Below are 27,004 nucleotides of genomic sequence, written 5' to 3'. Positions count from 1 at the left end.
AAAGCAATCCCACCAACAAATGTTGCCCTATAGCGTTTACTGTCTTTGCAGTACAAAATCAATAACTGAGAAACCCACCACGCTGCTGCTCTTTGTGTTGGATTTTTCACTCCCGCAGCCAAGTGAAAGACATTTCAGTCTCTGACGGCATTTCCCAGCGCGCAAACACTTTCTTTTCGACGCGTTCCGCATGTCATTTTCAAATAAAAGGAAAAAGTAATATTGTAATACTTTTTTTTAATAAAAAAAATCGGTCAAACAAATATTTCTCCGCTTTTAAGGCTAATAGTTTCGTGACTAACAAATAATTTTTATGGGCTTTCGGTTAGTGCTGACAAAAACGTTCTTGTTGTTTCGACGATTGTTTAACCTAAATGCAAGAAGCGATTATGAAATAAGAAAGCCATTTGGATTTCTTTTATGTTTTCAAAGCGGTTGAATGGTTAACTTCTGTTTGTGCTACTTGTCTGGGAAAGTTCGTTGGTAGTTTGGCTTTTCGAAACGCATTTCGGATCGGTCTTGGGGTTGTGCGTAATGTCTGAACCCACCCTTTCTTACGCGGTCATGCACCAACACCGACCAACCCACTTTTACTAGCCAGCATTTACAGCAGCAGCTAAAAACAACAATAATGTCTTTTTAGCCGGCAAAGTCTTGGCCTTTCTATTTTCCTGACCGCTGGCGTGCTTCGCTTTTCCCCAGTCTTTTTTTCTTCTAACCACGCACCCAATTTAAGCATTTCCTTTCGATAAAGTTGTTCGTAATTGTAAACAAAACGTTGCCTACTTTTTTGGGTCATCTTATGAATTCATCTGAATTATATAGTGAATTAATAATCATGCAGAAAATGTGTAAACTTATGTAAATTTGAAAACTAAAAAAACATTGAAGGCGTCGAACCGAAATCATATAAAATAACAAACAGCAAAAACAAAGAAAAATATCAAACAAATCAGAGGCAAATTTTGGCACAGCATGAGCCAAAGTTTTAAAAGTTTAATGCACGGCAGAGAAGGAGGCGAAGGCGATGGAGTTTCCTACTCGGAGCGTCAATCGTCGGAGGATGTGCCGGACTCCACAACGACAACAACGGCGACTACAACAGCCGGCGACGCTGGCGGCGGACCAAGGGATGTAGGCGAGGATGATTTCACCGATGACAACAATTTTGAATCAAATTTGCGACGTCGCAAAGGAAAAATAATATCCTGTGCCAAGGAGACTATCGAGAATGGTGAGTGCCAAAGACGCAAAAACATTTTATAAATTTACATATGTATAGGAATAGTCGTTTATATGCTTCAGCCTTATCTATTTGACATACTATTGGTAAATCTAAGCAGATGAAAGTTTGACTGCTAGTTGCGTTTAGGTCCCCACAGTACGGTCAGTTTAAAAAAACTTTTAACCTGTTCATTTGTCATAGGTAGAAAATAGAAAATTGAAGGTTGAGATACGTAAAGAGAAGAATATAAAAGCTGAAGAATGAGGAAACTTTTACTGCATTAAAAGTTTTATTATACCTGGCTCTGTGGAATATATTTTAAAACTTCGATTAAAGTATTTTTTTATTTTTTAAGTCTTAACCGGGAAAAAGGGGTATTAATAAATGTGCATAATCAAATTGAATCAGTTTCATTTTCACCGATAATAGCAATAAATAGCATTTAAAAAAAGTAAATCAATTGGTTAATCTTTAAATCATTAACGGTTATTATAAAATATATAAGTATACATTAACGAAGAAGTAGATCATCGTTGCCCTCTATTATACTATTCAAGTGCATCACAATTTAAAATTTGCACACGTTTATTGTTCTTTGTGACTGTTAAATAAGTTTTTAAATAGGCTGCGTCTATCCAATTACGCTGAAATTACTTTCAGATTGCCATACTTCCTGTCAGCAATAGACAAATAAAGGAAACTTTGTCGTGCATTTCACTGTGAAGGCGGTGTGTATGGTGATAGAGGGAAAAGAAGGCTCATTGTCATTGTCCCACTTGAGTTCTTTGTGCAGCGAAGCTATTGAAAGGCGTCGCCGTCTGAAGGAAGGCGCTATTTGAATTATTTATGCGGCAGATGACAAAGAAAATGCGCTTCAAGCTTTCCATACTCACCCGTCTGAGCTGCGGGGTATTCCCCATTGGATTACTCTTTAATTGATTGGGCGCCTAGCTGGATAGTTTTGCAATTCCCTACACCCCATATTGATTGTCTTTTCCTTGGTTATAGCACTACATTAGGAGCTGAGTGTGCAAATGGATTAACTAGTTCAAGTGTTTGCCTGGCTTGGCCGACATATGAAGAGTCGTTTATGTTTACTTGCGGTGACTTCCTTAAGGGTGGTTAATTAAATTCATTAGCTTTTATGGGTCAAGGCTGGCTTGCGTGTCTATATGGGATTTATGGCTGAAAGACATTTGTTATTACGAACAGAATGGCAGCTAATGGTGCTACACTACTGGTTGATATACAAAGGGTTGGTCTTTCTGACTTGTGACTTATGGAAAGCCTATATGGTTAAGAAAAAGGGGGATTTATGTTTCTATTCGGTTTTATTGTGGGAAAAAACAATACATCCTCTAAAGCAAATGTGGTAAGAACCAACATATTACCTTTTTTCAAAATTTGTTTGAATTGTGTACAGTACATTTTTGATAGTAAAGAATTTGAAGTTGTATTTAAAGTATCTGATAGATCTGAAATATTTCTTGCAATTTGCTGCCCTTACAAGTACAACTTCCGTTTGAATTTCTAATAGAATTTCATGGTCTCCCACTTCGTTAGCTGTGAAAATTGCACAACAAATTTAGCAGCATGTTGTGGCGTTTTTCGCGTAAGCTTATGGGGACTATCCCTACTCACCCTAGTTCATGACCTCGATTGGCTCCTCATCAGCCACCCACTTGGGTCGAGGGTGCAGTGTTCAGGAAGTGCGCGGATTTACGTGTTGCCAAAATGTCAGACATGACTTTTAAACTTTACTGGCAATCTGGGACGACCGAGTGACGTGGCCAACTTACTCACGCTTCTCCCACAACGACCACCTATCCCCAATGTTCCATTAGCAGTCAACCCGTTTTCGCTGGAACTGCATTGCGTGCGTTAGGAATTAGAAGAAAATTTGGCGAACATCGATGGCAGCTCATCGATTTTTGTCGAGTTTGCTGTGCATAACGTCTGCTAATGGAATTGAATCATACTCCACTCATATCTATCGCTGGCTTTTGTGCCACCATTTCTTTGCTCTGGGATCCGTTGTCTAACTGTCTGTGTTTGTATTCCCCATTTTTGTTTGCCTTTGTTGAAGATTGTTTTGTTGTCATTTTTATTTGCGTTGGCTTCAGGGCATGGCCTGTGAATTTGTTGTTCTGGCTGCCATCGGCATTGACATGCTCCCCTGAAATGTGGGAGGATTGTAGGTGGTTTTTATAGATGCGCCATGATTCTGACAGTTAACCCCTTTTATGGTATTGTTGTGAGGGGTTCAAGTGGGAAATATATTTGTTGTGCCCGCCATCGTTTTCAACTTATTGTAAGATTTTTATTATTTATTTTTGCTTCTGAATAAATAAACGAAGTGTTGGAATATAGTGATAGTTCGGTTCGTGATTAATTTTTAAAATAACACGTTTTTTATGATTAGTTATTTTATGTCTGTCAGCTTTTTTGTGATTAGTACTGTGTTTCCAAATTTGAAGCTTTAAGTATTAAAGGATTACATGGGTTTCGCAATTTATTTATTTTGGTTTTGATTATCAGTCGATTTAATTATTTAAGAGAAATAGGTTAACATTTTTTGAAGTCTTCCATGCTCCTGATTTGGTTTTCTTTAATGAAGTTTTCACGAACTAAGTTAGTTAGCTTACTAGTTACACATGTTTTAGATGAATCATTATACATATTCATTCATATGAATTATATATTCGTTCGAAACTAATGTTCAAGGCTTCCCAGGATTAAGAAACTTGGTTCTTTCTTAGATCGTCTGCACCTATTCGTTTTTTATTCCCCGGGCAGATTAATACCGTTTTCTATTTCGCTTGAGTAAGCATAAACAACACTACGATCTTTTACATATATATCCTACATTATATGGCTGTGTATCGGGGGCAAAGAAGGCCAAACCAAACAAAAGCCCAACGACTTTTTTCTGAGATTTTTCCATCAACTTTGTTTTTATATTAATGTTGTTCTCTAAGGAAGCTTATGGCCCAGCAAGGAGCACACACATAAAAACATGGATATAAAAGCTTTATTTGTGTCAGATTTCTAGTTCTCTTTTCGTTTTTTTCAACAGAAATGCTAAGGTTGAATAGAGACATTCTTTGTGCTCCTTTCAGCTGCACTTGAATTTTGTGAAATATTCAAAAAAGAGGTCGTCGTAAGCCCGACAATATCAGACCTTCCATAAAGATTACAACATTCTGTACTATTATTTTGCCATTTACTTTGTCGCTCAACTTTGGCAAAAACAGGAAAACTGATTTCTAGAATCAAAAATGTAATGGCTTTTTCATTGTTTGTGTTGCATACTTTATATTGCTCAAGTGCGCATTGCAGCAAAAAGACCTTTTCTTCCGTTTCCTCTGAAAAATTAATGGATGCTCTTAAAACTGAGGAAAACTCAAAAAAGTTAAAGAAAACTTAGCGGAAATATTAATATTTTATGTGGCTGACATAGGTGTTTTCTTTTTTACTTTAAATTCATTACAATTTTAAATGACAGAAAGTATGCTCAAAAATTAATATATTATCAAAAACATTTAATTTTGCTTTGCAAAAATTTTAAAACCAAAATTCTGAGCGCAGACTATATTCTTAAAGTCTTTCTATCTCCTTATCCATATAATATAGTCTTTGTTTATTGCAATAGCAGTTGAATAAGTCAATCACCTAAAACTTATTAACTGAACTATCTGAATAACCATACGACAGACCTGACAAACTGTTTATCAACCTTATCTTCCATTGTAGTCTTTTTAAAACCCAGTTCTTTGAGCTAAGCCACAATTCAGTATAAAATCTTGATATGTAAATGCGTGGCAAGTTGTGTGCATTTGTAGCTACTGAGTAACATATATCCACCATGCCAACCTGATTCACCTTGCCGGCTGTCTGTGTTTTGCTCTGCAAGTTACTGGCAACCGGATGTTTCTGCTTATATTTTCCATCCGTTGCATAGTTACCATATGCCTGGGAAAATCCTTCCTAAAACGCTGGCTGACTGACAGCTGATGTGGGATATTCGCAGGCAAAGGAGCTGAGGTTGCATTCACCGACAATCCAGCCGCAATTCGGATTTGTGTGCGTTGATGTTTTAAATTGTTAAAGTCATCGTGGGCAAACATCATCGTTGCTTCTGTGCTGTTGGCATTGAGAGCAGCTTAATTTCCGTGGAAATCCCACCTCGACAGGTTGGTTTGGTGTCTGGCGATACGGGTAACATTTTCATTTGCGTAGATGTGTGCCAGTTTGGCTTATAGCTTTGATTGGCTGCTAATCTGATTGGTTTCTGTCAACGCTCTCCAACTTTCACCTTTGGCATTCATCCAATTAATATCAGCTTAATTCAGAAAAAGCCAACTGGTTCTAGAGATTATTCTTAGCTCTTTAAATTTTGAAAAAACCATGACAAGAGCAAGTCACTTGCCACTTATTTTAATTATTATTTAAAAAATTTATGATTTTTTTCTATTATGGAAATAAGAATATATTGATGGGGTTTGCATAGTAATTTAATTTCCTAAATATATGTACCTCAAACTTTTTAAACTCTACAATAAAACTCTAATAACTTTTTCATAGTCTGCATTCTAACTATTCTTGTTTTTGGACACTTATCCTTGCAAAATAGACAAAAAATTGTCCTGACCATTACTATTTGGTTTGTAAGCCTATTTGTGTTTACTGTGTGCAACATTCCTTGACTCTTAAACTAGTTTTCATGCAGAGGCAGTGTCCGAATTCGATTTGAGACAAAGTGAAAATATCTTAGTAGGCAAAGTAACAGCGGGGAACAGAGGTGACTTAAAGGCCTCAGCAATCTGACAATCTAGCCTGCATTCCCGCTGCGCATAACATTGTTGTCTTGATGATGCTCATGTCCGGATGGCCTGGGCGAAAGCGTAACCCGCTTTGCAGGAAACAATAGACAGTGCACAAAACCCAATTCCAAGGGAAAGGAAGTCGCTCCTGCTCCGTCTCCATCCTGACAGACTTTACCATCACCTCTTCGGCCGACGTGCTTCCGTCCAAGTTGAGTTGAATCGCTCACGGCATTGCTCTCCGTTTGCCACACAGCCAAAAAATTGCGCCTAAAATGGAAAATGAATACAAAAACCAACCCAATGAGGGCTTTGTCTGTATTTATATTGCCTGTGCTTGGTTTCTTGGCTGTTGTCCAACCTACATATATACACAACTATACGAATCCATCTAGGTGTGCACTGCACATCATTTGACTCGCTTTAAATTTTAATTGAAGTTAACTTATTTATGGCAGAAGGACTGCACTTTAATATTTTAGGAATTTTGAAACGATTGAAACATATACAAAGTATGTAGGATAGAACTTTATATACTTTTTGATATAAAAACCAGAGTCACTGGTATTTCTTTAAGTTCCGGCTTGCAATCTTTTTTAGGGTGCAGTGTATCTTATACATATTTACAAAGTCGTGCCGCAAGTGCACTTTGAAATTCTGCCGAAAACGACAAAAATAGAAATTGAAAAATCAATGAGGCCAAGTTGAAGTTGAATGTGTTTACTGTCTACAGAAGGACTTTATTAGATGCAGCTCTAAACCATAAGAAGCCTTTAATATTGGCATAAGGTAAAATGGAAAATGAGGTTTTGACCTCGACACGGTTTAACATTTTTTTATATATTTAGATTAAACAACGTAAAATCACTTCTGGGATATGGAAACTCATGCCTCCACACAAATAAAGATAAACTTTAATAATCGACATTTTCATGCCTTTTATAGCTACGGTTTACGATTTTAAATCGTTTTCATATAAATCATATCTTTTTTATTTGGCTTTCGTGGAATATTTCGGCAATTAATCTCATTGAATTTCAACAATCTTTTCTACAATAAATTTATGAACATATGTAAATATATTACTATATTTTTGCACTTTTTATCGAGAACGGCTCAATTGGATCGTCATTACATATTTATTGCAATAAAATGTGTTTTCCTATACTGAATATTTTCTACGCGATTGGCTGAATGTGCTGTTGATGTGCGCATTTTAGTTATTTAATTTACATCAGCAAAAAATCAATTTCCGTTTACTGTGGGTACGCAGTGAGCCAGGCGAAGAAGCGGAAAATTGTTGTCAGAGTCAGGCGAGTCATAATGTTTATTTAATAAAATGACGGATAGCGGCAGACAGCTATGAGGCTTCCCTGAAAAGGAAATATGATACAACTTCTCTCAAGAGCAAGACAAGTTCTTGTATACATATATTATTATCTATAGATATCTAACTATGTAATTTAATTTAAATTTAAAGTATGTGCAATAAATGTATCGTGTTCCGAAACTTAAAAAATTATTTAATCCAATCACCATATATGTATCCATTTATTGAGATAGAATTTTAAACGTGTTTATGTTAAACAAGAAATCTTTAAGCTAATATTTGGTTGGTTTTCTGGCTTATCCTATGACTATCAGATGCATTTTAGGTGGTGCGTCTTTGCGTGTGCTCGTTGCACGTCTTGTTTGCTAGTTTGCTGTTGAGAAGATGTCCAACTATCAGTAAATCAATTAAGTAGGTATATATAGGAAGAACATATATGATCGTATCATATCGGTTCATTGGTTTACCTTAAGTGCTTCGGTTCAGGCCATAGATTTTCCTGCGGTTATGCTGTGCGTCTATTCCGATAAGCCTCTCTTGTTGGTTTAAATGGTTTGCATATAAAGGAGGGGGTTGCTGGTTTGTTATACGTGTGTGGCACTAATGAGGCAAAATGTGCTTTCCGGTATGTGACAGCCTCGTTTCAAGGCTCTGCAGAGATGAAACTAGCTGGGCAGCTATTGTCCTCAATCCATGATTTTTTGGTCGTTAAAAGAGGTGATCAATCATGTTTTCCCGTTTCACTGCTTCTTTTTGTTTTTTTTGTCACATAAAAGAGGCTTAAACAACTTGCCAAACATGAAAATTTATGCCCGATGAGTTGTAAAGCAATTAATCATAAATCTCTATTTTGTAGGTGATTAGTTATTTTAAAGTAACGATTGATATTAATGTGTTTTTAATCCTGACAGCTTGTCCGTTTTAATGTGGAGGAGTGTTTCATGTTATAACATGGCAGCGTTGCCAACTAAACAATGTTCGACACTGGGAGGGAATGCGGACGGAGAGTTTCCCTCCCTCCAACCAGCTTGACCTTGACTCTTCCTGTTTGTCTGGCTTACTGCCTGCTTGCCTGTTGTTATCTCGCACCTTGCTTTTAGTTCTTGTCTGGCCTTGCCCTCACCTAAGTGGATTTTCATTATAAACATAAGCAAGATTTATTATTTAATTTGTGCACATAATTAATTATTATATCCACAAGCATTTACTCTTCGCCAACAGCTTTTACCCTATTAGCAAATTGCTAAGAACCTGGACCTAAAAATATTACACAATAAAAATGTTGCCATATTTAGACGGTAATTATATTTAATACTTCTGGCAGACCAAAAACAAAAGGCGTACTAACCTAAATGTAAATGTTAGTTTTCAATCAGAAACTAAAGTGCTTACAAAAAACCGTTGGGAGACGTTTAAGTTTTGCAATCGTTGACATTAAATAATTTAATCCTTCTCAAGTAAGGCCTTCATAGTTGTCACTTGAGACTTGGGGCGATGGGAAAAGTGAGTTGCAAACTTTTCAAGCTGTCGCCGTTAGCCCTCATTAACTTTTTCCTTAGCTAACTGTGCAGAACACAAGTCCTTTTATCTGTTATCTTGAAGGCATTTCGTTGTGATTCGAGCAATTTTTAAACTAAACACTTGTCTCTTATCTATTTGACGAGATTTATTTTAAAATATTTACGCTGTTGATAGGATGACCTCCGACAGGGATTAAAGGTTACTTATCTTGTTCTTTAATAAAGGTTACTTTGCCTTTTTTTTCAACATTTTGATTTTCAATTGGACGCTTTCAATTATATATGCAGATCCAATCAATATAGTCAGATCTCGTTGAAGAGTCCGTTTTGCTCAAGAGCCCCTAACATTTATCCCCTTTTTGCTTTTCCTTCCTAGTTTGGGGGGCATTTTGACAGTTTGAGTGGTTTTGGTTGTCAGTTATAGCATTTGAGAGGAAAAAAGACTGGAAAAGCTTGTCTATAAAAAATTCTTTTGCATTTTATATTAGCGTTGGGTTTGACGGTTGGTGGAAAATGAATCGAAGGATGCCTGGTTATAATGTTGGATATGTTTTAAAAGCTTTTGTTTAATGCTAAAATTTTGCGTAAAATATTATTACTGCTTAAAAATCTAACACCAATTGTAGCTTCGACACACTTTGGTTATTTAATTGCATTATTTGGATAACTGACATAATTAAAACTCAGTTAAAGACTTGGGACTACAATGTCCTCAAGCCTCTCACACATGTGCAAGTCGATGGTGAATTGCTGCTTCGCCTTTGCTGCTCTATATTCTGTGGCTTGTGTCCCATACACAAATGCAATTAATTTATGCTGACCAAGCTTCCCTCCTTAAATGTTCACTATCCTGTCAACCAGTTCGGCAGCAAAAGTTACAGATAAACTGCCAACAGGGAGGCAGCTGGATAAATGGAGGTAGTGAAGAAGAGAATGGGTACGATAAAGAGTTTGGGTACATTAATCACAACAAGGATTCAGTGCATCAATAAAAGTGAAACCCTACATATACGCTATTGTGGAGTGGGATACCTATAAAACATGGAAAACGCGACGGAAATTGCAACTTTAAGGCTCGAACAGGAAAAAACATTTCGGTTGACGGATTTTAATGCACCCGTGCGTTAAATTTTTCCTAGTGGAAAAAAAAGATTTAATTTTGACATTTCCCATTAAATATTTTATATCGAAGGACTTTTGCAAGTATGTACGCGTATGTCAGGCATATGAACTCCATTTAAGCGAAAGTCATTAAGAGCAATTTGAAGCGGGTGGAATATACAATTAAACTGCATAATAAAGAGACTGAATACGAGGTCATTAAGCATCTGCCTGTAGTCTCATATTCAGAACAATTAGAGTTGGTAATTGCAGAGAATATTCCGATGAGGAAATTGACATACTGACTAAAATTTTCTCTGTGATAATGGAGCTATGAATTATGAATAACTTAATAGTGTTTGAACTTAAATAAGAAATGCTTTCTTATACCTTTCTTTTCAAGTTTAAAGTTTGATTGGAAAATGAAACACGTTACGTAGCCTCATTTTCGATAGAAGTCACCTCCATTTTGTCGTCTTGGACGTGGACAACTTCCTCTGGATCCCATCTAAGCCAGACTCACTTGTCGTTCTCTAATATCTCACATGTGGCTGGCCATTGTGTCAACTAGTAAAGTGTTTACTCCCACAAACGGCTACCTGACTGGACTCCCTGATTAGATGATGGCGGTAGAGGCAGGATGTCCTTCTCAAGTGATGATGCAGCTGTATCGATGGAGTGGTGGAGTAGGTCATCATCCAGATTACATCATCTAATTTCAATTAGACGCAATTCCAGCTCAAGTCAATTAAGTCGAGCATTCAGCGGAGAGTGTTGAAGGTTTGCTAACGAGCTTTTCTAGCTTCTCTCTTGCTCTCGTCACATTCAAAGTTAATTAAAACATAAACTGTTTTAACTAAATGTTCTCGTTGGGAATGATGAGGCTGCAGCCATCAGACACGAATCCGCTGATTAAATTTGAGACATCACACTCCTTCATCCCGCTTATGCAACAAATTATGCGTTGCTGTGGCTGTGGCTCGGTTCTGGTTTCATTTTCGGCGCCCAACAGAAGGCGTGGGTCCGCCCAAAGCCGATTTCATTAATTATTCAACGCACAGTCCGCCCCTGGGGGCCCACTGCTGCTGATTTAACAGCCGAAAGCATTAGCTGGCACTTTCTTGTCTGGTTTGGTTTGCTCTTCCAAGGAGTCGTCGTCCTTGTCGGTGTCAACTTAAGCATGTGCGGACTGTATAATGAATTGTGTCTTTCATGCTGATGGAGGAGATTTCTGCTGGTCTGTTCTTGATGTCATGTATTACTCACCAAAATTGGTTTAGATTGGATTGAATTAGGTTATGCCGCTTGATTGCACTTGTCTCAGCTTTTGTTTGTGAAAATGAATTAGGATCATTTGTTTATATTTACTTAAAGAAAACATCCGGAAATTCTATAAAAGAAGATTTGTGACTGTACTTATAATAAAAAGAAAATCTTATTTAAATGTTACTTACAAATCATGGGTTTTAAATAATTTTCATTTTCAATTTAATTTACAAAAAGTTGATTCGTATGCAATAAATTTAGTAAGTGTAATAGCTAATAGTATTTGTTCGTTAGGGGCATTTTTTTTATATTATTTGATTAAGCTCATATGCTGAATACTTTATTTCAGTTCCTTACAGCCAATACTTCTCTTTATTAAGCCTTATCACGTAAACCAAACAGGTTTGCTTACTTCTGTATAAATAATATGTGTGGCCAACATTAAAGTAGCCAACAAATTTTCGCCTTCAAGGACGCTCAATGTTTTATGGGTCCTAACCCCTATTAGCATATGCCACCCTAGACCGACAATAAAGTGTTTTGTGCCCCAAGCTTTTTTTTCCCCACCATCCCTTAAATTTGATTTCTTAATCCCTGAGGATAGAAGAACTATGCACAAAGCGTGCTCCTTCCGCAGGGGTCGTATTGTTTGTGATCCATTCTTTTGTCACAATTTTATGAGCAACGCGTGAGGGTTCCATGGCAAAACACATTTGTGTGTTTAGCATATCAAAATGGCAATCGTACACCGGTTACATTGATTGCGTACGAGCTTAAAATCCTGCGGGGCCTTCGGTATTCCGATTTTGGGCGAGAGATTTGTGATGGAATTTACCGCAGACAAATTCACAGTTCATTTGCCATGCACAAACATCGCATTCGATCCATTCGATGGTGGGTGTAAGGGCTTGGATTTTCCGTTGTACTTGTTTTATTTATGGAATTAATTACGAAATTCTACATTACGTGATTTATTCTGCTGCCGGAATATGCCCACATCAGTTCGTAAAGCTTTTGCGGTTATTTCATGTCGTTTATAATTAGTTTTATAAATATATCGACAAAGAGACAGCCAAAATATATTTACTTGTTTGTTCTAAGCTTTGCTTTTGCATCCTTATTAAACTCGCTTTTGTTTTAAATACTAAGGCATAGCGCAACATAAGCTGTATAATTGAGTTGGTTATGTAAATATCTAAATATGCTGATGAGTGGGGAAAGAGGCTTATAAGATGCTACGATGTATAATTAATGACGAGGAATTTTGCTTGTGCAAAAGCAGGCTAAATAAGTCATTAAGAAATACGGTCTATTTTAGTTGACGAAAGCTTTTTGAGTATTAAGGGATTCTGAGCAGCTCAGTTGGATATTATACGAAGGGTCTTAGAATTCAATTAGTATTTTTGGAATGTGGACTATTATGGTAATTAAAGGATTTTTGAAAATGTAATTTTGCTATTTATTTTTAGGCAGTATAGAAAGAATAATGAAAGGATGGTATAAAAGATTAAATCGTTTTCAAACTACGCGTTTTAAATTCTTTTTTGGAACAATGCCAAGTCAAATTGCTAATTTTCGGAATTTTAGTTGATAAAATGTAATTTTAGTTCCACTCATTAAATTCAAACATGAAACATGTTTATGTCCTGACCTTGAGTAGTCCTTATTCACATTCTTATCGCTGTCAAAGCAAAAACAGTCGGGCTCTCGTAATTAGCTTGGTGAACTTAAAAAGAACCAACCATTATTATTATTCTTATCAAAGGAAAACATTGGCAACGAACCAACTCAACACTTGAGGTCATTGCAAGTGGCATTTGTCATTAGCGAAATTTAAAGTGAAAGCTGTTGATAGTCACAAGGAAACTAATGGTGGCCGGAAGTCCTCGGCCGCTATCAATTTCAGCGCAGCTCTGACTTTTCATTTTCCCTCGCTGCAATTTTGTCTTTTTATTGAAAAATTACTTTTGTGGGGTTGCAAAGAAGTTCAAAATTAATTGCGACCGAGCGAATCGTTTAACAAGTTGTTATAAAACAAGGAACTTTGGCAACAATAATGCAATAACAGTCTGTTTATTTATATTCATATAGTTTTGGTAATTTTCCTTATAGAGTATTTTGTTCGTTTAAATTTAAAGCTTTTGTTTGTTAAACTTTGTCATTCAACTTTGCCTTATCATTATAATTTGTTTTGTGTTCTTTTGTTTTTTATTCTTTTTCAATGTTTTTTTTTTCAAAGACCGACTTTCTCTTAACATTTTGTAGTTCCTGGGAGAGAAAGAACCTTAAGTTTCTTGGCTGCATTTCCCTTTCACCAGTCACCCTTTTCATTGGTTGATGTAGCCACCTTTTCTAATTAAAAGTTCTGGTAAATGTTGGTTGTTGAGGTTTTAACCATGTCAGGTTAGCTTATTTGTGGCTTTTATTTTTTACTGTGAGGAACTTTGGTCTGTTTCTACTAGACTCCCCTCGTTATTTTTTATTTTTCTCATCATGTTGGAATGTTGTTGGTGTTGTGCAATGAATAAAATGTATTTCTATCATTTTCAGTCTATTTCAAACTTATATTTGGTAGGAATATATTTAATTTTAATGATTATATATGCTGATTTTATTTATTTAGCTTTAATGTGAGGTTTTTTGATATAAATATGATATGTACGGGGAGATAAGCTGAGTGTTTTTAAACATTTTGAAAGGAAGAGCAACTTAATCTTAGTCACTTTAAAATGTATTCTAGTTACCTTTGCTTAACATTTTCCAGCTTCCCGCCAATTACGCCGCAAAGTGCCCTACGCCGGTCATTTGATGACGCCGCGTCGCCTCTGGCTCAATAAAATTCCCACACAATGTGACGTGGTTATTGAATTCCCCGAGGATGCGCCAGACGAGGCGCTCCGCTGGCTCCTGGCCCGCATACGCTCCCAGCCGCCAGCTGGTCTGGGGCTCCTCGTCCAGGTCAAGGCGCACGAGAGCACGCGCCGGAATGCCTTCTATGTCAGTGCCCCGGTTAATGTGTAAGTGGAATCGTCTGACTGTAGATAGCTTTAATTAAAAAGTTTTTTAAAAAAACTTTTGCCCCATATTTGTTTTTATATTAAACCTAGGTAATTTTATTTTAACAATTTTTTTAAATTGTGTAAAAAATATTTTCGGTTATCAAAGCTCCCTAGCTTAAAAGAAAGATTCCTAACCAGATTATCAAACTTTCAAATGTGAAAAATAAGTTTCGTCATAAAAGATATTTTAATTGGTCACTTTAATATTAATTGCACTCTGTGGAAATGATTTTTATGCTGGAGGGTGCCTAGTTTTTTATGGACTAATGATATTTCATCTCGTTTTGAACATATCAGTTTTTTAGAAGCTCCAAATAATCTTACCACTGATTTTTTAGCCTCTTCAGAGCCGCCGAAGAAGCCCGCCTGCCCAAGCGTCTGCGACCGGATTTGGGTGGAGCTCTGAGGGAGTTTACCACCCGCGAAAGTCATTGTTTCCAGCAGTTGCGCGGTGACGTCGGTAGCACGGCTCTTTTCACCTCCCAGGAGCGGCAGTGGCTAGTCCTTCAGGTGCTGCAGGGTCTGCGTGCCGGCTGCAGTGACATCGATGCCCTGCACGGACGGGCTGCGGTCGCCGAGGGCCAGAGCATCGTGGCTGCTTGGCAGGAGTCCGGCCTGATCACCCAGGTCTTCCCGCTGCACGAGCCCAGTTCGCTCACACAGCTCCAGACGCACTGGGTCAAGCAGATATTCGCACCGCAACCTCTGGGTAAGTCCGATTATTTCTTAGAGCTTAGAACAAGAAAATGTGATCTATGATATGTTTCGGTATACGATTGAGATACTAGCTTATATAGGTTATTTCAAAAAGTAATCGATAAGCACCTTGAGCTCCTTTTTAAAACGCAACCACCGTTTACCCTTAAACTAGGCATGCAATATGTACTATTTAAATATTAAGTAAGACGAAAGGACGCAAATTTTGGCAAGATGAAGTTTATATACCCTTGCCGCTGTTACAACCATTTAAATATTTTATACATTTTCATTCAAAATTTTCATTTTAACGTTGATCAACTTTTTGACCCATTTTCATGTTAGTTATTTCCAAGTTTCCGATGACTTGTAATGAGGTGTCCTCCAACTGGACTTCCTGAGTGCATAACTTTACCAAATTTAATCCGATTTCAAAGTGACATACCTCTAAAGACTTGTGGGCTCATCCTCAAAAAATCTGCACTAAAAATTTTTATTTTAACGTTGATCAACTTTTTGACCCATTTTCATGTTAGTTATTTCCAAGTTTCCGATGACTTGTAATGAGGTGTCCCCCAATTGGACTTCCAGGGTCCATAACTTTACCAAATTTAATCCGATTTCAAAGTGACATACCTCTAAAGACTTGTGGATTGATTCTCTAAAAATCTGCATTCAATTTTTTTATTTTAACGTTGACCAAATTTTTGACCCATTTTCATGTCATTTATTTCCAAATTTTCGATGTGTTGTTAAAAGGTGGCCCACAATTGGACTTTCAGAGTTCATAACTTTACCAAATATAATCCGATTTCAAAGTGACATACCTCTAAAGACTTGTGGATTGATTCTCTAAAAATCTGCATTCAAATTTTTCATTTTAAGGTTGATACAATTTTTGACACATTTTCATGTCATTTATTTCCAAGTTTCCGATGGCTTGTAAAAAGGTGGCCCACAATTGGACTTCCAGAGTTCATCACTTTACCAAATATTATCCGATTTCAAAGTGACATACCTCTAAAGACTTGTGGATTGATTCTCTAAAAATCTGCATTCAAATTTTTCATTTTAACGGTGATCCAATTTTTGACCCATTTTTATGTCATTTATTTCCAAGTTTCCGATGGGTTGTGAAAAGGTGGCCCACAATTGGACTTCCAGAGTTCATAACTTTACCAAATATAATCCGATTTCAAAGTGACATACCTCTAAAGACTTGTGGATTGATTCTCTAAAAATCTGCATTCAAATTTTTCATTTTAACGTTGATCCAATTTTTGACCTATTTTCATAACATTTATTTTCAAGTTTCCGATGGGTTGTGAAAAGGTGGCCCACAATTGGACTTCCAGAGTTCATAACTTTACCAAATATTATCCGATTTCAAAGTGACATACCTCTAAAGACTTGTGGATTGATTCTCTAAAAATCTGCATTCAAATTTTTCATTTTAACGTTGATCAATTTTTTGACCCATTTCCATGTCATTTATTTCCAAGTTTCCGATGGTTTGTGAAAAGGTGGTAACTTTACCAAACGTAACCTGTTTTTAAAGCGGCATACCTCATAAGATTTGTGGTTTGTTAAAAAAGAATGCATTAAAATTTTATTTCATTTTTACAGACGACATTGCCGCCTACTTTGGCGTAAAGGTAGCGTTATACTTCGCGTGGTTGGGTCATTACACCTGCGCCTTGGGCGTACCAGCAGTGTTTGGCACCATTCTCTACTGCATTCTGTGGGGCAAGGGTCAAACGGCCCAGGACATGGGCCACGTACTCTTCTCTCTGTTCAATGTAGCCTGGGCTTCACTGTATTTGGAGGCCTGGAAGCGTTATTCCGTGGAGTTGGCCTTTCGCTGGGGCACTTTATCAACGCCGCCAGAGCTGCTGGAACCACCAAGGCCCTTGTATAAGGTAAGAGTAACAAAAGTTATTGACAATTTGTTTGATTAATCGTATATCTCGGATCATTGCTCAAGGGTCCGTTGGAGGAGAACAATGTGACGGGTCGATTGGAGCCCAAGGAGGCACCTGCTTGGCAGCGACGGGCGTTTCGCTATCTGGTCAGCTTTCCCATTATTGGATGTTGCCTGTGTGTGGTCTTTGCTGTGATGTTCCTCATGTTGCGCTTTCAGGTGAGTGCGGTTAAATGTATCATGACTCCAAAGTGTGTGTGTAAAATAGTCCCAAATATGCCTTGCAAATGTAAAGCGCCATGGAAGAAGTCACATCAATGCTTAAATCTTTACTTAATTCATTAATCAATATAATTTTATTAGCTAAAAGCAGTATTAGCTGATGTATATATAAAATCGTCATTCAAGTAAAAAATATATCTAGCTATAGAAAAAATTATAGCTTTCGTAACAGCCCTTTAATTGTATCAATGTTTTTTGTTTGCCTAAAAATATTTTCAAAATTTGTATTCCTTTCGCTGTAAGTATGAGAAATTATTATAAATACTGACTTAAATTCTTCAGTAATAAGGCCGATTTTTATTCTGAGTGCAAGGAAAATCATTTTCATATAATCATGATTTTATGGGCTATCAAAATACATTACAAGTGCTTCGCAAATCCATAAAGCTTTATTATTATTTGCAAGGGTATGCAAGGCTCAATCCGATCAAGACATTCGTGCGCCAGCCGAAACTGTTCCACAGTGCGTATAATTAATATTGTTTTCACCTTAGGCAATACACCAATTTGTACGCGCGCGTGTGTGTGGGTGTTCGTGTGAATGGGCTCGTGTGTGCCTGCTTTTGTTGATGTTATTTTTCTGTTCGCTTTACGAAAATCAACCGAAATACACACACACGCGCATATTTTAACTGCCTTGCACACAAACACTAATATTTGTCCGGTTTCCTGTTGCCGCTTTTACTTTCGCTCCTGCAATGACCCACTTTTTAGCAAATATTTTTCTAAGTTTATTTATTTTTTCCATGCTTTATTTTTGTAAGTAAAACAGTGCAAGAGATTAGGATAAAGTAAAATAAGTTTATCACTCATCACACATCATTGATTTGTTTTTACATTTTCATTTTTCCTTTGGTTTCTATTTTGTTTTTCTATTTTTGTATACTTCACAGGATTGGCTGGATCACCATAACATACCAGATAAAGGAATTGCTCAATGCATGTATAATTTGCACAAGGTTCTTATTCATTTTTAACTTGCATTTAAATTATTTAGTATGAGTATTGTATGATTGAGTAACCCACAAATTTGTGTTGTAGTCAACGTTTGCAATCATTGAGATGGGGTACTGCAATAAATTATATAAATACCATTCTTATATTATCTAATAGGTATTCGTGTGATAGTTGTCCACATATTCATCAGCTCATTTAACTTGTTAGCCAAGTTTATATTTCTACTTATTTTATAAACTTGGTAGGCTTTATAAAGACCAGTTTTTAACTATGCCTTGTTTCTTTAATGCTGTAGAAAAAAGACATGTAGTCTATATTCTGTATTTAATCAAAACTGTTTCGACTCCACACAAAAGGAATTGTTTTGGTTTTTGCTCTTCTTGGTACTGTTAACCAAGCTTTTTTTTCATTAAAAGTTTTTCACACATATGCACTTTGGTCAAATTATTTTTTTCAACGGCTTTGGGCCATCACTTTGCATACGCATTTTTTCTCCTCCCCCAACCCAAGCTGATGTTAATTAAAATGGTCAGCTGGCGTAAAATAAACTGCCTTTGGGAAAGTAAAGATAGACACAGAAGGGAGAAAGAGTACTGAAAATATGGTAGGGCTGGTCACCCCAACTTCGACATTGATAAAATACTAAAGGCCTTGGTTGACATAAGAAAATTTCACGCATAATTGAAAGTCTCAGACTATTACAACGCTTACAACGAAGGACAAACAAAAGGAAGAATAATAGAACATTTTTGTCACTTTTTTGAACTTTGCCTTCAAATCCTTTGGGAAATAAATTTGAATTTCTCAATGCTTCTAGGATAATTGCAAAAATTCTTTGAAGGTCAAAGTTGCTATGAGATGAATTCTGACATTTAAAGTTCTAAAATATGTTTATGTGAGTAAACGTCTCTAATCATATAAACTAGTATATTGTTTACCTACCTAAACATATTGGACGTATAAACCCTATTATTCAAGGACTATATTTTATATCAATATTTTTCTAAATGTTTTGCTTAACATTTTTTATAAAGTAGCTAACCTTTGTCAGCAGATACATTCCTCTTTTATCTGTTCATGTCATTATAAAAGTTAAAAAGCTGCCATCGCAGTGGACTGAGCTCCACATGTCACTAATCTGAGAATGGACCATAGTAGTTGTTGTTTGGCTGTTGGCTACCATTCAGTGTTTGCAGGTAGTTCATGTGGCTTACTGCGCACCTGAAGCCAGGGGACAATGGCATTTTTGGTTCGGTTCCCTTTAGTGCTCAACCGAGCACCTAAATGTTGTCGTAATGAAGCGTACATGGGACATAATGTGTGTGTGCTTCAGTGCGGTTATGGTGGTATTTGTCAAAAGCAGACATTTGTGGTTAAAGGACTTGGTTAACTAGAGGATGTGGACTAAAACAAAAAGAAAATAAAATATTTCAAATGCGCTGAAAGACTGGTGCACTTCAACTGTAAAATTATATATAATTTCAAGAAATTTATCAGTATAATTCAAATAAATTAGATCAAACATGTTACGCTAATTTGTTAAAAACATCAGTTGAAAAGGCTAAAAATTAAATGTAACCAACTGTGAAATTAATTACATGATGCAAAGTGAGGTTAATTAAATTGAGTACAAATGTGCAACATAATAAAAAAGTCTGAATTTAAGCATGAGACAAAAGCAGCAGGCTCTTTTGTTCCGCACTTTAACAATAGCCACTATAATGGAGTACGCGTTTTACATATAAATGACGCGATGTAATTTAAACGTGAGGATTGAATTGGGCCAAACACAGATCGTTTCCAAAAGTGCTGTTAATCCTCGGAAATGACTTGTAATGTAATCAAATTGCGTAAACACTCAATATGCGTTTCATTAGCTGGGAAAGGGGAAGTAAGGTCAGTGGAAGAATGAATAATAATGACAGGTTAATTAAGGAAAAGCATGTAGGGGTGGGGGAAATTGATGGGAAACTCGACAAAGAGTGGGATATAATGATTAATATTGATGTTAACACAGGTTGCGTGTGTCAGCTAATAAAAAACAATTACCTATACCCTTTATAAAACTATGCTTTTAATTCAATCTCTACAGGATTGGTGGGACTCCAAGTTGCCAGAGGAAAGTGTCTTATGCTGTTTGAGTGTCATACCGAAAGTATTACTGGCAGGAGCCATTACCTTGATGGACGAGGCCTACTTTAAATTGGCCGTTTGGCTTAATGACCGCGGTTAGTTTACAAATGTTATGAGCCATAATTTGAATTTTTAATATCATTAATTTCCCTCACAGAAAACTACCGCCTCCAGTCGAAATATGAAAATCATTTAATAGCTAAGGTGGCTCTTTTTCAGTTCGTCAACTCCTTTCTATCTCTCTTCTATATTGCTTTTTATTTGAGGGATGAGGAAAAGCTTAAAGAGGTGGGTTTCTTGATTAGTATAATTGTAAATTACAAAATAATTTATATTTTATATATATCCCTAGCAACTAGCTGGTCTGCTCATCTCCCGCCAAATCATTGGAAATCTTCGCGAGTCTGCCATCCCCTACTTTGTTGAACAATGGAAACTGGCCAAGTTGAGCTTTAATATGTGGGGCGCTTTAAGTCCTACCCAAAATGTGACTCGCAGTCTGGCCGAGGAACTGGCCACTGCCGAAGCGGAACTAAAAGCCGAGAGTACTGCCACGCCCACCAAGACCCATCAGCCGGAAGCGACAAGTAAAAGGAATATTGGTCAGGCCGAAATTGAGAGCTCGTTGTACAAGGTGATTGACGTATTTCAAGTATTGAATTTCTCTTTGACATCTCGTTTTCCCATCCTTCAGTACGATGGCACTTTCTCGGACCATTTGGAGATGCTCGTTCAAATGGGCTATGTGGTGCTCTTTTCGGCCGCCTTTCCACTGGCTGGAGTTTGTGCTCTGATCAACAACCTGATGGAGATTCGTTCAGATGCCTTCAAGCTGGCCCATGTCCATCAGCGTCCATTTGGTCAGCGTGTGGCCAACATTGGCACCTGGCAAAACGCCCTGAGCATTCTGTCGCTCGCCGCCGTCATCGTGAATTGCGCCCTGATTGGCCTCTCCGGACAGGTGTCGAGGCTGTGGCCGGGATTGACCACCGCGCAGACAATCATTCTGATTGTCACCCTCGAGGTAAGTTCACCGGAAGTGGCGCATATATATATATATCCATGTATATATATCCAAGCAGATAATCTTATGACGATAATAATTATTAGCATCACTTCTCTCAACATAGCTATTTTCGGTGCACAACTTTAATTAATTTGAGATCATTTAAAGACTTTTTAAAAAGGTTTCCATTAATGTAATAACGACTAAAATATATACTAACGATTAATATATCCTGGGTTTTAGAAATCATAATAAAAACACTTTATTTTAAATTTGTTTATAACTGAATACAATTTTGGTAACAGAAATATAAAACTTAGCTAAATATCTAAAGCTTTTATAGGATATGAATAATATCAAATACTTTGACGTATCCTGACTAACACAAAATTATATTTTAAATTAAAACGAGGCACGCACATTAGCACTAATGATTTTTACTAATGATGAACAATTTTGCATATATTTGACTTTACAGCACATAATGTTGGGTCTGCGACAGGCACTCACCTGGCTCCTGCCGGAGTTGCCCTCGTGGTTGGCGGCGGAAATAGCACGCGCCGAGCATTGCCGCCGGGAAATGCAGTGCAAGGGAACCTCGCCGCGACCCACACCGCCGACCCCGCAATCGACCACGTCCACGCAGCCGGAGCAGGAGGGTCCTGGCGGAATGCATATGGAGAGCGGGGCGAATACCACCCGAGATCAGTCCATGGAGAGCCAGGTGGCCGAAGATATGCTGCTCTATGGACAGGAGTTCGCTGGCTATGGACGTAACATCGAGGCGGATGTTAATATTTATGAGAATCGTGATTCATCACCCGACTCGCCGCCCTCGCAGGTCCGTAAATTAACTTAAGGTCTTGAGTAAAAATGCAGCTATATTTTGCTTTTGCTTTTCAGACCAGCACCATACTGATTAGACCACTGCATGAGTCAACCCCGCCGCATGGTGGTGCCTCCCTGTCCAGTTTGCATCCGGACGGTAATGGCGGGTGAGTTTCTCTTGCATTAAAATAATAATAATGGATTGTGGCTCTGGACAACTTAAGTATTTTTTACACGCCAAGGCGCCTGCGAAACCCCTAATCGTCCCATGAACTTAATGAACATGCACTTTTAAGTTCACGGGGATTTTATAAATATATTTTTTACCCACAAATTTTTTCTATTTCCTTTTATGCTAAAAGTTTTATTATTAAATTTCCCCTAAATCGTTTTGACTCTTTCTGAATTAAGCTAAATAAATTTGTTCTTTAATAGAGCTTATCAGAGTTGTGTTAGAAAATCGAAAATTTGTATACCGGAAATTCCGCCATATCTGGGATACTCAGTGCGAAATTTAACAACTTTAGCTGTTAAAAATCCGAGAATGCAACCACATCAGAAGCTACAAAGCGGGTAAATTATGGATGGATAGTTGGTTAGATAGATCAATGTGCGTTACGAAACATGTTTTAGATGCTTTCTCGATGCTGAAGTTTTATGGATCTAATACTGGCTTCGGTTTGCTCATATACCTCAAATACCTTACTTAATAGTTGAAAAAATAGTTTTATTAAACAAAGGAGCAACTGAAATCGGCATTAGGTCTGCTTTACTTTCTGTATGTCGCTGCGTTAATACCCTTTCCGAGCCTCGAAAATTTGTGCAATATAACTTCTTTGAAATTGGCCAACCTGCTCTATCTTAGTTACCTACTTTATATGATAAAACAATTACTACCCTCTTTTTCTACATTTTTTCTAACACTATTTTTTATATATCGTACTGTTTTTTCTCTTTCTCTCGCTTTATGTTTGGCACACAGAGCTTCTGGCAGCACGCTAGCGCTGAACTCGGCCTTATATGCAGCTCGCATGCAATCCATGCATATTCAAGAAATACCGCCATTCCGAAAGAAATCGACCGATTCAGCCGATCACACCGGCAGCAGCGCCAGCAGCAGTCCCCAGCGAACCACCATGCGGCAACTATCGGCGCAACGGGAGCCCCAGCAGACGATCCCCGAGATACCACCGTACAAGACGCGCAAGATATCCGCGGAGAGTGCCATGCACCTGAATATGAGCGTAAGATCTGGGGGAAGACTCTGTAGAACGTATATCTTACAAACAGGACTTTCTCCCTTTCACAAGAACTTCCCTAGTCAAATGACATACCGTGTTTTTGTAGCTGCTCAATGTACCTTGTGTGTCTGTAGACTCTTGCATCAACTAACAAAAAGCCAAAATACTGGTTGCCTTACTTAAAAACTGTAGTTCTCCCAAATCACTGCTCTACTTGACTGTTCCTTGCAATTTAAACGTTCAACACATTGGAATCTATGATGACTACATTAATTAAGCTAAATAAAACTTTTACTAAACGATAGATATTGATGTTCAAATGGAAAAAAGTAGGGTTTTTATTATTCATTTTTGGATTCCATAATACCCTAAAGTTTTAAAATTATTTAAGAAACAAAGTTACTTTAGATTTTGTTTGGAGAAGGATTTAAACTAAATGCTAAAATTAAATAACTATTCTTAAATCTTAGTAAAGAAATGGGAAATTATTTATTCAAAGAACACAGAAAACCAAAAGCACTGCCCCAATCTCCCTCACTGATAGAGTTTATGCCACTTTGAACAAAACCGAAAAACCAATATAATACTCACCTAACCTAAAACCCTGCTCGAATTTTGCCGTTTAAAGGACAAGCTACACATAAAACTTCATGCACCAGAATGGATGTCACGTTTAAAAGTCAACGACAATACCAATCTGCATAGAAGCATAGATTGTATTTCAAAGGTAGTGGAGAGATACATACTATAATATAAACATATATCAAAACGGATGCATATACATAATAATAATGTGTTTGTTACTCAATGTGTGTTGTTGGTGTTTTCGTCTTGGAAATTGCAGGATCAGTAGAAATGTATCAAAAGTAGTAATCTTTCTGTTAAACCCTTGTTAAAAATTGCTTTCATTGGAACCATTGGGGAAAGGAAAATGAAATACCAAATTTGATTTGGCATGGCAGATGCTTTCATACACACAAAACCACGCTGGCTTCTCCATCATTCACATATCCAATCACTAACAAATGGCATGGATTTATAGCATTTTACACAAATCCTAGTCTAACTCCCATAAGCTTTCGATGTCGATATATTTTAAAATGTATTTTATACCAAAGCAAACAGCTAAATATTTTGATTTATTTTTGCCAAATCTCAAGGAACTCGGAAATACGGCAGACACAGCGGATATTCTAAAGCCAGCTCCATCCTGGTGCAATGTGGCCATGAGGTCGGGAGCACCTGGCCACAATTTGGCTACACCACCCGCATCCCAGCATCAGCAGCATATAGTCGCCTCCTCATCCTCATCCTCCGGCGGAGGCGGTAGCGTCTTCAGTCCCAGTAGCTCTGGCCCAGCTGGAGCATCCGGTATCACCAATTCCCAGTCAAGACCCAGTGTCGGTGCACTATCGAATTCCTCGTCCAGTTCGTCCCATAAACAGCAATTGAAGCAGCAGGCCAAGGAAGAAAAGCAGCTGGCCAAAGAAGAAAAGGAGCGTGCCAAGGAAGAAAAGGAGCGGGAAAAGGAAAAGGAGAAAGAAAGGGAAAAGGAACGACAAAGGGAAAAGGAAAAGGAGAAAGAACGAGAAAAGGAGAAGGAGAAAGAAAAGGATAAGGATGCGCAGGGAGCAGCAGCATCCACATCTACAGCCACCACTGATGATGAGGCTAAAGGTAAGTTAAATTTTAGACGCAGTTCAACTTTTATAGTTTTACAATTACGAATTTCAAGCAAATAGACCCATCCATAAGGCTACTTTTAGTGACTTATTTAATTTTTTTTTTTTGATGTTTATAAAAAGTAAGATAGAATTAGTTTTTTTTTTTTTTTGAATATGTCTCTTAAATTAATGATTTAATTTTATTTGTGATTGGAATATAAAATCTTTTACTTATGACTGACCATTGTATTCTTCTGATTTTCAGCCGCTGAATTGGCCGCCAAAAAGTCCCGTCTCAAGCAAAAGCTGGTAAAAAGTGCGAGGTCCGTAGCCATATTCTCGCTCAAATTGAAGGAGCGGAGACAGCGTGAGGCGGAAAAGGCAGCCACCATAGCCGTTGAGCATGCCAAGGTATGGTTAAGGAGATGACAAGACCAACTGAAAATACCAAAAATAACTTTGTACTTTTAGGCTCTGGCCAAGCTGCCTATGCCTCAGCCTGTGGGCGGCGAATTGTCCCTTATACCCATCGAACACCTAATACAAATTGAGGACATCATACCTGCGATGAAGGCTGCAGCCGCCGCATCGGGAACGACAGCAACGACATCGTCCAGTCAGGCAGGACCATCGATGTATCATCAGCAGCAGCAGCAACAGCAGCAGCATTACCATCCACCTTCACATGCACATCCACATACGGATAATTAGGCTTCTTAAATATTAAGATTGATTAACCACCCCTTCGCACACTTTGTAAATAGTTTTCTATGCACCCGCCCCATCTAGCCGAGATTTTATCGAAGTTACTGATGATATATGAGCAAATTTGCTGAATGTGTGTCTTGTCCAGAGTTGGAAGCAACTAATTAACTACACTTAGTGGTGTACCGTATAGCGAAATTAAGTTACTCAATTAACTAATACGAACATGTTTTTTCGGAAATCATTTCATATACAAATTTATCAAGTTTTGTATGGAAGGTGTTAAATTGAAAATGTATTTAAATTGGGTAATGTTTTTGGCAAAAACAGATTCCCGGATATAGCGCCAATAGTAATGCATTCATAGAAATCGTAGTCAGCGAAAAAACAATAATTTTTAACAGCGAAGTTGTGAAACGAATTTTTCTTTAGCGTTTTAGCTGTTAATGTGTTTTTAGTAGACATTGTTGCTTAGCGTTTAGCGTTTAAAAAAAAAAATTTGTTACATAAAAAATGTTGAAAAAGTTACATTTGCATTTATGTTGCCAGTGAACGAATAGTAAATAGTTACGAATATTAAATAACAAACACAATCAAACACTCTCACACGAAAACCAAAATCAGACAACACAGCGACACGCATAACTGTGAGATAATATCGTCCATTGTTCCTTCCATATACAAGGATAACGCCTTCGCACTCGCTTTTAGCTATGGTACAACAGATCGGATAAAACACTTACTAATTGCAGCTTGCTATCAACGACGAAAAATATTCATTACTTGCTGCAAATATTTTCCTCGTTTTACTAAGTATTGTATTTGCTTGATCAAAAGAAAACGAAAAAAAAATCACACTATCGACATCTAGTCAGAAGATCTAAACTTTAACATAGATGCACCCAAACACAAAGGATATTTGTAAATATATTGTACGAATTAAGTGTAATTTAAATGAGGTATACAAACTATACTAATGTAATGATTATATGTGCTCTTGTGTTGAAAAAAATCAAAGTAAAGCCATTCATTAAAAATGTTTTATTTAAATGACTGGCTGGTTCGGGTGCCAAACTTGGCTAAAATATCATATGAGCAATTTAAAGAATACTTTTGGGATGATATTTTATTATACAAGTACATTAAACAAGATTTAATTTAAAGTATGTTCGCGAATAATTAAGGATTAATTATTTTTATTCCTTAAATATAATATATTGTTTTAATCTAAACCGATCTAAAACACT

The 27,004-nt window shown here is 37.2% G+C and overlaps 1 protein-coding gene across 14 annotated transcripts; it reads left to right on the top strand.

Moving 5' to 3' along the window:
- The first annotated feature begins 145 nt into the window (after positions 1–145).
- LOC108048226 (anoctamin-8) lies at positions 146–26,787 on the top strand. 14 transcript variants are annotated; one of them, XM_044459920.1, is made up of 19 exons: positions 146–224; positions 826–1,234; positions 14,030–14,282; positions 14,663–15,033; positions 16,647–16,939; positions 17,005–17,160; positions 18,117–18,182; positions 20,273–20,408; positions 20,471–20,601; positions 20,666–20,947; positions 21,008–21,337; positions 21,798–22,160; positions 22,223–22,314; positions 22,583–22,720; positions 23,130–23,391; positions 24,017–24,115; positions 24,549–25,065; positions 25,318–25,463; positions 25,524–26,787. In XM_044459920.1, the coding sequence occupies exons 2-19, from the start codon at positions 976–978 to the stop codon at positions 25,761–25,763; spliced, it is 4,134 nt and encodes a 1,377-aa protein (XP_044315855.1). In that variant the 5' UTR covers positions 146–224; positions 826–975; the 3' UTR covers positions 25,764–26,787. The 14 variants fall into 14 exon arrangements, with proteins under 14 accessions (XP_044315855.1, XP_044315851.1, XP_044315852.1 ...); XM_044459916.1 differs by having other exon boundaries at positions 150–216; positions 755–1,234; XM_044459917.1 differs by having other exon boundaries at positions 151–216.
- Positions 26,788–27,004: the final 217 nt, after the last annotated feature.

This window comes from Drosophila rhopaloa, unplaced genomic scaffold (assembly GCF_018152115.1).
Source record: "Drosophila rhopaloa isolate 14029-0021.01 unplaced genomic scaffold, ASM1815211v1 contig_2, whole genome shotgun sequence".
Taxonomy (NCBI): domain Eukaryota; kingdom Metazoa; phylum Arthropoda; class Insecta; order Diptera; family Drosophilidae; genus Drosophila; species Drosophila rhopaloa.
This window is presented reverse-complemented; position numbering and strand designations above follow the sequence as displayed.